An 11,542-nucleotide genomic window follows, 5' to 3' on the forward strand; every position below is an offset into this window, starting at 1 on the left:
GTATCAAGGACGTACACGATTTTCTCTATCGTGAGAACAATTCTCAAGTTACAGAGCCAATCCGTATAATTTGGACCAGTGAGGCGTTTGACATCAAGTATGCCACGTAAGGGATTTGAAAGCGACATTTTCTAAAAATAAAGATGCAGCAGAAATGAATAACATGCAGATTTTGCAAGAAATAAACTATCAAGATATGGACTTCTATCTTAATATGCTCCCACTATTTTACTAACGAGTCACGCGACACCCTCAGCACGTGAAACGGAAGTCTCCGGCAGACTTCTAGTGGGGATCAGGATCCAATCAGCGTCTTAGTGTAACCTCGAGGGACTCGACCAATCATACTAAGCCTAAAAGGTAGGTAACTCTTGCCGATCACAACTCCTTGTGATTCCCGTCCTGTTCGGCCTCCGAATCACCATGGTCTCGAGGGACTCGACCAACTATGATGCTCGGTTAAGTCAACACCTTCGTTACAAGATGAGTCAGATTTGATGATATACCCTCGAGGGACTCGACCAAGCATACCATGCCCTCAAGTCACCGGTGACATCTCTATGTCGTAAGCAAGATAACGAATAGCGATATAGGTGAGTCTCGAGGGACTCGACCAACTCAACCTACACCGGGAATCGGTTCCTACTTATAACGATGCAAGGCCACGTGGGTCAATCTAATTGCCTCACGTTTACCGACTTAATATTATCGAGAGAGATGTTTCTATGATTTGGTCTCCTAATATGACATGTCACACATATACATATTTAATATATATCTACATCGCATGCAAATATATATACATATCTAGTATGTATATAAGCAATCACACTAGATGATCATGGACCACAACCTAATGTGATTAGGCCCAAGCCAGTAGGCCTAATCACTCACATCGAGATCTATGTGTGCAACGGTGCATCTCCATGCCTTGTGATCGTCCATCTCGTCCTCGTTGGTTCCGTCGACATCTTGATGCATCTTCATGCATCGCGATTATCCGTCTCGTGGGTCCCGCTATAGCATCCACGCTCCCGCTGCGCCTCCTCATGTGATTACAACTTAGTCATAGGTTCACAGGCCCGACAATAAATGAAAAATATAATAGAGGCTCGCAGACCTCAATAATAATAATCACAAGTACACACATCACACGGTCTATGATCATCCGGCCACACATCATACATCACATGTATAAATAATCATCATCATGTAGGACAACTAATTAATGATAAAAAATAATAATCAACTAAATCTTTTAATTAATTAGTATTTTATGAAATCAGGGATATATAGGGAATTTCTGAATTCATAGGGGTATTTTTGTAATTTAGACAAAAGATAGAAACTGAAATTTCTAAAATTTCGAGGGGCAAAACTATCTTTTGACCAGAAAATCCTAATGCCCTACTCCCATTTGCTGGTGCCGCCGCTGCCACCCTGCTGGCGGCGGCCTGTGCGGCGGAGGGCGGGGCGCTGCCCTCGCTTGCAGACGGCACGCCCGCTGGCGGCGCTGCCCCTGTAGGTGGGCGCCCCTGCGGGCGCCGCCGCCTCCACGGGCGGTGTTGACCCAGCAGGTGGGCGCCCCTGCGAGCGTTGCCGCCTCCGCAAGCGGTGCTGTCCCGCCGGGCGGCCGCCCCTACCGGTGAGTTTCGCCCGTGGGAGCAGCGGCGGCAGGCGCCGCTACCCTGCGGCACCTCACCCCCCGGGAGAAGCGGCCGCAGGCACCTCTGCCCGTGGGCTGCTAGCCCCGCCGGTAGCAAGCCTGCTGCAAGCAGGCCGCCGACCGGCTGCTGCAGACGCAGCCCCTGTGCCGCCTGCCTGCGGCTGCGCTACACGCACGCAGATCGAGAGCAGCAACTGTTGCTGCGCTTTCTTGCTTTTACGTCAACGATTTTGACGTCAAAAGTTTTTCCTAAACACAACACACGCAGTTCAAAACCAATCATTCGCACGAACAACCTAGCTCTGATACCACTGTTAGGAAATCTTGGGGGGTGACATCACATGCGCAGCGGAAGAACAAGAAAACAAAATCCCCGATTCCCAAAGAGATGTTCGTCGTCGTGCGAAGATTGGTGCGTAAAATCCGCGAAACTTAAAACTGCGTATAGAGTAGATTGTGTTACCTAGGGAGATCGTATATCCCTATTTCCTTGCAGATCCTTAGGTGAGGTTGAAGAAGGTCAAGCGTCCTCCTCTCTAGCGGAGAGGAGGACGCTTGACCTATGAGGCTCTAGTCTATGAGGTAGAGAGGGGGAGGAGAATAAGAGAGGCAAGCAAAGGCTCTAGCCTATGAGGCTCTGAATCCCTCATATTTATAGAAGTCCCCTGTCAAACCCTAATGGGTCCTCCCCTAGTGAGTATTGGATCTGCATCCAATAAGACAAGGGCTCCATCGGATATCTCATATCCGATCCTCTACTCATCGCAATGCCTACCATATGTCTAATATCGAGCTGGCCGTGAGTCATACCTATCAGAACTCCTTCTAACTCAATGAATTTTTATCTCTATAATAATTCACTTACTCATCGACTACGGACGTACTAAGCCACTACGCCGTAGTCCCTAGACGATACAGGGGAATCCAATCCATTGGACCTGTCTGTCCTCAGTTACCGTGTACCTATAGTCCCTCATCCATCTAATATCCCTGAGACCGTATATCGAGTATGGTGCTGTCAGACCCATACGGTTTCTACTCGAGTATGCCATATGAGAATGCTGTCAGACCCATATCGAGCATGATAACTATAATCTTGATAGAATATAAATCATGCCTTATGGAAAAAGAAATATAGTTTCATAATATTTAAGGATATAAACTAAATAAATACTTAAAAAACATTAATTGGAATTTAGTTATCACATGCAAAAAATCTGCGAAACCTATAAAAGAATACGATAATCTATATATCTTTTATATTAAATAAGTCAAAATAAAAAATATATCAAAGTCAAAATTAATCAAAAATTTTAATTTTTGCTAGATTTGATCAAAATTAAATCTAATCAAACAATCAAAATATAGTCATAATTAGATTCAACCATAATTAAAAAATAAATTATATTGGTCAATTTTATAATTAATGATATAAATAAAAAAAATATTAATTTCTTAAGTGTAAAATTATAATTTTATTGATAGGAAATAAGTAGAATTATAGAGTTTCTTAGGGTAGAACTATCAAAAAAATTATAATTTTGAAAATAGAAACCCTGATTCCTATTATAAGAGGCACATGGTTTCCGTTTGGTTGCCACAATGAACGACCTGCACGGCCGCCATGATACATGACCAACGCGGCATGCAGTTGTCGCCTGCATGGCCACCACGATGCATGACCATCTGCTACTATCACCATGTGTACATGCTGCCTGGAGTAGCTGCTTGTGACTAGCATATGCCCGTTGTAGTGACACGCATGTAGCAATGTTGCTCTAGGCGCTATAGTTGCCATTAGTTGCAGTGCTATGCAACCACCACCATCGCCATAAGCAGCGGTATTGCTATCATCGACATATACAGCAATGTTGTTTAACCAGTACAATCGTTGTAGGGCTAGCAATCATCAAAGATCACAGCCCTCAAGAACGATGGTCCATTGATCTAATGCAAGGAACCTCATGTTGCCGGCAAGTAGGCAATAAGACGGATTAAATAGAAAGGTAGATCAATAATATACATGAATCATTTAAGCATGGTAAATAAAAAACTAACAGATGTAAGGTATTTGATTTCAAAGAACTCGGCTCTTGTACCAATCGTAAACATAAAAATCATAATTTATTACTGTTATGTGAAAAAACTTTAATACAAAGACTGAAAGTAAATAACAATACTATCATATTTATGATGTATACCTTTTGATGTCATCTAAAGGGGCACTGTTCTCGAATTAGAAAATCATAGTAATATCGATCTGCAAACATAACTAGACTGACATTCTTCTCTTTTTCTATCACCGGACCATTGTGGTCGATGGATTAGGGATAAGAGTAGATGAGAGAAGAATCATGATCTCTCAATGACCGTCATGTATCCACATCTCTGGTCTCTTGTCTCCGTCTCATCTCATATACTATAGTCTCTAGAAAGTCCTATCTATTTATAGGTGATAGCAAATGATCTAAGATAAATAATTAGGAGAGTTATTCTCATTAAGATTATATTGACTGATAATAATCATCAGAATTCAATTAGATTTATAATATATATTATTTAATTAGATAAGATCACATAATTATCACTATAATTATGTAATGAGTATAGAAGTATTGTCTCTCTACGTTGTTTTCTAACGTTTGTTATTTCCTGAAGAAGTGTAATATTTTTTTTGGTCTTTTACGTTCTAAATTCACTATAATATGTCTGAAAAAAAAAAACAAAGACTAAATGCAAAAAAAAAAGACTCCGGTTAACGTAAGACCAAAAAAACCTTTGGCATATACAATCTTATGCCGGCAGAGAAAATGGATACTTATGGCTTGAACCCCGTGTTTTAATTTACAAGGCTTTCATCCGTGAGTAGTATTATATTTGAAGTGATTTGAAACACATATTAAAAGATTGACAATTTGAATGAAGGAATAAAAAAGCAAAAAATCTAACGAGTGGCTGGTTCCTTCATGTTTATTTGTTGATATGTAATTTGTGTACTCTGTCTTTGACTAAAACGAATCTGTATTTCAACTCTTTTGTGTTTTGTATCTTTACTCTATCAATGGTACACCAGAAGAGTCTCAAATCACATCTTGTTGCATTAAATATTAAATAATTTTTTTATTTGCAAAAAGGTAAGAAATACATTAATACAAAGATACTTTATAATGTGTGTGGGAATACAAGTACAAGTGACAATAGATCATGCACAACTTAAAGAGTATATAATAGAATTGACAAACAACCAACATAGATAGTCACTCATAGTCAAATCATTTTTCCAGTCGTTTTGCTACTTTCCTTAGAATAAACATCCTAGTCACTTGATTTTTCACTCTAGCTTTGGCAATGCCTTGTTACTGGCATCTGAATCTATCATCGTTTACAGTTCAAAAGCAAAATACATGGCTCCTTCGAATAAATTTCTACCAAGTTGTTGTAGTGATGTGTAAAAATAATCCATCGGCCAGTTTCCTTCTCCAAGAGTGAATTAAACAAACACTTCATGACAGTGATTGCAAAAAATATTTACTTGTGATAGTAAGTGTCATTTTCAAGGCATTTTAGCCTTTCTATTTAGGATCTCCATGGCACCTTAAAATTAGACCAATCTGAAGGTCACTAGTGTAAATGTTTTATCAGATCCATCGTTAATTTAACAACATAATCATGTGTACAATCTTCAAAAAGAATTTTGTTATTGTGTCAGCAAGAGGAGAATACGACAGGATATTTCAAACAGCAACAAGCAGAATTGATATATGTCTCTTTGTTTTCAATGGACAAAAGATTATCAAAACATCCACCTGGGAGACACCTGAATGACATTTCGATGAGGTCTCGTCATCTGCTCTAAGCTGTTCCGCTTCTTCAAGCTTGAGGAGACGGTCGGACTGCAATAATCATGACTCCGTTGAGGTAATGCTGCAGCTTGTGAATCCAATTTCTGTATCGGAATTATCGTATGCTGTTTCAGTAACACTGCTTTCCGTGCCACTGTGTTTTGCTTACCAAAAGTCCATCTGCTATAGTTAACACAACTCTGGCTTCTAGCAACAGTTTGGAGCTTGTTTTGTTGAGGACTTGGGATGTTTCTGCTTTCCATAGTTTCAGCTGAGTACATTGTTTCCTCTCCACTATCAAACCCATCCTTCTTCCCATTCTCCAAAGGACATGAACTTGACTGCACCTCACTGAAGCAATTATTTTGCCACGTACTAACAGGAGGAACCTTATGATTAGCTTCCCGATATGCTCTTGTTAATTCTTGTGACACAAAACCATTTTCATTCGATCGGTCTCCAGGTCTGTGGCCTTCAACATTGGCTTCATCAGAGAGCATCTGTCTGAGGGGAAGTGGTAAAAATATGGATTTTGGAGCCTTGGAAAGCATGCTAACATCCAAGAGCTGCAATGTGGCATGGTCTTTCTTCTCAACAGACCCAGAAAATTCTGGAGATAGAATTCCCTGCTCGGGAGTCAAACGCAGATCAGCAATTGGGTTTTCATTGTAGAAACTTTTTCCATTAGCTGAGCTGCTTGATCCAGGATAATATTTAGACCGTTGAACCATCTGTGATGATGACAATCGATCATTGTTGTCCTCATTGGTCTTGATGACCCGGCAAAAGGTGAAAGAAGCATTAGAATTTTCACACTGTCCTGTGGTCATCAACCGAATGAGAGATAACTTGGGCTTGCTAACCTCATCCAAGCTCCCTTCCCAATGCTGATATAACCAATTACAAATGACAGGAATGGGGATCCCAAATTGCATAGGAACATCCTTCTTCCATGAATTGGTTGATGAAGAGGATGCATAAGATCTTGCACTGGGAGAGGAGGCAAGTTTCATGGGATCACATACCATAAAAGCTAGATTTCCTTGTGCATCAAAACCAGCAGATCCAGGGCACAATGTGACCCCATCCATAGTCAATTTTATGAGGTTGTCAGTAGCTATTACTACTTTTCCCTCACCAAATGTCAGCTCTTTTTTATCTGTGTGCCCTAAAAGAAAAACTGTAGTACCCAGTTGAAGACTAGGCTTGCAGCAGGTTTTCAAGTACTGAGGCTGCTGCACCTGTGAGGATGAGTCACCACCCATTATATCAAGTCCCACAACTGTAAGATCAAGAATGGAACTTGTAATGAAGAATCTGAAAAAGGAATCACACTTATGAGGGAAACTATGCAGTCTGTCTAAGAGAAACATAGCTGCACCAGTAAGGGAATTAGCAATGAAAAAACAAATGACAAGGAATTAGAAGAACTAGGGTGCCCAATGAGCAAACCAACTAATATTGCAGGTGCAGAAATAATAGTTATTATATAGCACCATAAGTTATATCAATGAGATAACAAATTTACTGTATATTGAGCCACATAAGCACTTAATTGACATTTAATAGAAGATCATAAGTAACGATCACCTACTTCATATTGAAATGAAGAGAATCCATTTGATGTGCAAAGACAATTAAACTTCAAGGTGTAAGTCTAAGTGAAACAATTAACAAACAGAAAGGAAAGTTAACGCTATGCTAAATCAATTATACTAGAAAAGGTTAAATGTAAGAACTTTATCTCAAACACTCTATGACCACATGGTGAAACTTGAGGGTTGGAATTAGCAATTTGCTCAATCAAAATTGTTGTTGAATATAATGCCTTGTTATAGGTTAATATCTTTTTCTTTTTTGGAGAACTGATCATTAATTTGTTGTTGAATACTAATCATTAATCTAACTGAAACAATTAACAAACAAAAAGGAAAGTTAACGCCAAGCTAAATCAATTATCCTAGAGGTTAAATGTAAGAACTTTATCTCAAACACTCCATGACCACATGGTGAAACTTGAGAGTTGGAATTAGCAATTTGCTCAATCAAAATTGTTGTTGAATATAATGCTTGTATAGGTTGATATCATTTTTTTTGGAGAACTTCTAGCTGATCATTAATTTGCATGACAGTGCAATTTATCAAATATGTCAAACATGAAGACGTTGATATTGATATAAAGGTCCTAGGATCAAATTCCATGTAACTGCATACCCTTTGCCAAGAAAAAAAAAAAAAAGAAGTCAAGCAATGCACCTCCCTGGTTCAAGTATGGTTGATGAAGATTGACAAAATTCTTTTAACTTAACCAATTTGACACCCACTCTTACGACTGCTGCAATTTTGTAACCTACAATGAAGCTTAGAGAACGCAAGATGTTAAAGGAGACATATGCTAGTGTATTCTATTAATGGATCAAAAACTTAGTGTTCCACCAAACTGGTGGAGGTCTAAAGGATGCTGGAAGAAGGCAAGGATTGAAAAGAGTTTTGATACTTTCTAAATAAAATTATATGCAGTTGAAGACTGATTCTAAAAAATGTATATGAAGTTATAAAAAAGAATTACAAGATGCTCCCAGAATAATTTCTTTGCAGTGCTTGTTCACACACACGTCAGAAGAAGGCAAGTTTTGAAAGAGAGTTCTCTATTCTGAAATAAGATATATTTAGAGGAAAACTGAAGAATGAAACTAGAAGTGGATTAAAACTACCAGAGATGAATAAGTTGGTAATAGATGAACTTTAATTGCTACTTCACCATATAAGATCTTCCCAATTTCCAGAAAACATACAAATAAGTTGGTCATAGACAAAACCAAGCAGTACTTCTATCAAAAATTAAAATGAATCTGATTGTGTGAATAAATAGTTAGAGGTAATAGGACTGTATGTGTCCTATGGGATATCAAAGTTATGAAGCTTTGACTGATTCTTCTGTTCCCAAAGGAACAGGTTGTCATAATATTGGAGTAGCTACAGTGGGCATATTGGCAGGCTTATTCCATCTTTGTTGTCCATCTATTCCAATGATATTCCTTGTCCATTAGTTACCTATTCCATCACTTTCTCGACTAAGCTCTTAAACCAACTTCCATTAGATTTTGTCAAGTTTGAGAGTCAATCAAGAACAAGAAGTTGCATTTTCAGAGACACTAAATTTGGTGAAGTAGATAGAATCTTTTCTCTGAGACACTATGCCATGGTTTTAGATGTCAAAAAAACCAATACATATCACCAATCTAACCAAGCACAGGTAATGAACCAGACAGCTGGGTGCCACTTGGTACACCATGTTTTATTATTACTTTTAGTAATAATGGGTAGTACATGGTGGTATACCACTCAGTTTCTCATGTCCTACTTAGTTCAATAGGTAATCAGTACTCATATTGGACTAGTATTTAAAACCTTTAATTATGAATGGTAGTAAATATTTTACATGGTCAACCTATAAACATGTTTATAGTGAGACAACCAAAATTTAGATGGTCAATCTATTAACATTCTAAGATGACCTAACCAATAGATAGCCTGATTATTGCAAATTCTGCACTTACCAAAGAGTATATGGAAGTTCCAAATTAATGGAAAATTTATTTCCAGAAAAGTCTCAGTTTTATTTTTTTACCTGGTGTACCTTTTAGAGAATTTTCCTAGGAGCACCCCTTTTTTGTAAGTACCAATTTTGTAAGTATCAAAAAAAGGCATCAGAAATCTTGTTTATGCAGATAATAATCATAATCATTGCACATGTTTGGATCAAATTCATGCCAAGAATTAAATTTTATCATGATCCAGAAGAATTGCATACTAATACACAACATACGTGACAATTATTGCCAAATCTGACTGGGTGACTCATCCGTATTCCTGGGAAATGACAGCATCAAACAATGTGCTCAAAATTTTATCACAATCCAGATATAATTTTGAAAAAGAATGCAAACGAAGAGTATCATAATTTTACTAATTACGCAAAAACAAGTGTGCAAAAACTAAATATAGTGCAACACCCATATAAAAAACGAACTCATATAAGTGGGTAGATAAGAAATAAAAAAAGCTCCATCAGATAACAAAGGACTGGACTTACAATAGATGTTCCAGAACAGTATGAAAGAACACCAGATAGAAGCTAGTTTATGGAGTTCATACTAGACGACAAATTCCAACAATCAGTAACAAGATGGACCATGCTTTCCGTATCAAATGATGCATCATTAAGCACCGATCTCATAAACCATAGCTCATCTACCATATCATGCATCCAGGATCCACCTATGAGAAGCTAAAGGATGATAAACATTCTTTCATATCAAAAGAAAGATCTTTGTAATAAGATATCATGGAATTATTTGTGCAGAAGGATGTAAATATCACCATAGCAAGAAAAGGATGGATGCAGAATTTTCATTGTGACAAAAAGGCATATGGAAATGTGATGCTCTAAATGATAAAATCAGCCCTAAAGCTCATTACAATACTTAATACGTTAATTTTCAGAAAATATAAGTTGTACAATTTAGTCATCAAACTGAAGTTGATTAATTGATCACCAACCATAAGTGTCACCAATCCCTTTCAGCACTACAGATGTTCCTAAGTTCACCAATACTCGCACTGGCATCTAGTTATGCATTCTCTCTATGCTTCCGGGCTACACTAAATGGTTAAGAAACAGGAAGCCTATGACTAACCTAAATACGTTGATTTTGCTCATTTCCACATAAACAATCAAATTACCACCATTCCAATCTTAAGCCAAAAGTCCTTGATCAGTTCGTAGCTCGAATATCAGAATTCGTGCAACACATGGGCAAGGTCGACGAATCAAACATCGAACTAAAAATGAAGCCAAAATATGTCATAAATTATGAATTTTTCCTGAACAAGCGTGAGCAATTGACCTTTGGGGCACAAGTCTGGCAGAGAGGCGGCCATGGCAGAGGCGGACTTCGGCGGCCTCAGCAGCAACTACCGTCGGGAGGATGGCGTGAGTAGTAAGAAGAAGATTGCGGTGGATGAGGAACCCGGTCCCTCCACCACCCCAGCCCCAAACACCTCCGGCACCTACGGCCACGGAGATGGCGGCCAAGGCGGGACCCTTGGAGGTGAAGATGCTAACTTTGACCCGCTCCGATTTTCCTCGGCCGGCGAGGAAGCAACACCACGACCCCTCTTGCAGAACCCCCATCGCGATCCTTACTCCCTTCTCGCTTCGCTTCGAGCGCACCATTCACCCGGGAACCGACGGCGCTACTCTTAAATATAGCCAGCAATGAGAGACTCCTTTGCCATGTGGTTGGTGCTTCTAATCCTCTGATGATTTTTCAGCACTGTATAAAGAGATAAATTGGGAGTTGCAGACCGCAGAGGAAAACAGAGCAATGCCAAGACGTGCATAAAGAGTAAAAAGATCCCATTGTCGGAGAAATCAAGACGTATGCCAGCTATTCCATTGCCTCTCTTTCCTCTTCCAGCATCAAGATTACATTCTGCATCTGAATTATAAGATGATAAATCAACTCATGAGAACGAAGTGATGTTCTCCACTGGTCGGGCCACTCATCGTCAAAGATCTAATCACTGAAATCCATGGATTCGAACATGTAAAAAGATGATAAAAAGTATAGCTTCATAGAGAGCTGAAAGCTTGTGTGACAAGCTGTAAGCAACCACTGGATCAGCTGCTTCTGAGGAATAAAGAAGGATCCATAGGCATGAACACAGAGTGGCACTCTTCATGGATTCACGCCTCACCGGCCAAATTAAGCATCAGTGACCATTATTTTATGCTACAGTGGTCTAAAAAGAAAATGCATTTAGCTTGCTGGATACATCGTTGAATGAGGTGGAACACTTGTAAAAGTTGTGCTCCGTTCGACGGTAGTGCAAAAGGTGGGCAATATTTTATTTTGCAAATTGGGGTCCCATGCATGCCATGACCACATGGAGGCCACTGCATTGAGTTCTGAAGTTGAAATCTTTCTCTCTCTCTCTCTCTCTATCTCTCTCTCTAAGCGTCACTTCC

At 39.1% G+C, this 11,542-nt stretch overlaps 1 protein-coding gene across 2 annotated transcripts; it reads right to left on the reverse strand.

Moving 5' to 3' along the window:
* Positions 1-5,294: 5,294 nt before the first annotated feature.
* On the reverse strand, positions 5,295-11,247 carry LOC103994835 (uncharacterized). 2 transcript variants are annotated; one of them, XM_009415273.3, is made up of 2 exons: positions 10,419-11,247; positions 5,295-6,825 (listed from the first exon to the last, which is right to left on the reverse strand). In XM_009415273.3, exons 1-2 carry the CDS (start codon positions 10,745-10,747, stop codon positions 5,460-5,462), a joined length of 1,695 nt encoding a protein of 564 aa, XP_009413548.2. In that variant the 5' UTR covers positions 10,748-11,247; the 3' UTR covers positions 5,295-5,459. The 2 variants fall into 2 exon arrangements, with proteins under 2 accessions (XP_009413548.2, XP_009413549.2); XM_009415274.3 differs by having other exon boundaries at positions 5,296-6,790; positions 10,419-10,601.
* Between the last annotated feature and the right edge of the window lie 295 nt (positions 11,248-11,542).

The sequence above is a fragment of the Musa acuminata genome, chromosome BXJ3-8 (assembly GCF_036884655.1).
Source record: "Musa acuminata AAA Group cultivar baxijiao chromosome BXJ3-8, Cavendish_Baxijiao_AAA, whole genome shotgun sequence".
Classification (NCBI taxonomy): Eukaryota; Viridiplantae; Streptophyta; class Magnoliopsida; order Zingiberales; family Musaceae; genus Musa; species Musa acuminata.

What these genes read in the sequence shown, in the direction of transcription:
- LOC103994835 (XM_009415273.3), bottom strand. Translation starts at nt 10,747, where the DNA reads ATGGTGCGCTCGAAGCGAAGCGAGAAGGGAGTAAGGATCGCGATGGGG. An exon ending in GCCAGACTTGTGCCCCAAAG is followed by an intron (nt 6,826 to 10,418) that starts GTCAATTGCTCA and finishes TTCCTTTTTCAG; the next exon opens with ATTCTTCATTACAAGTTCCA.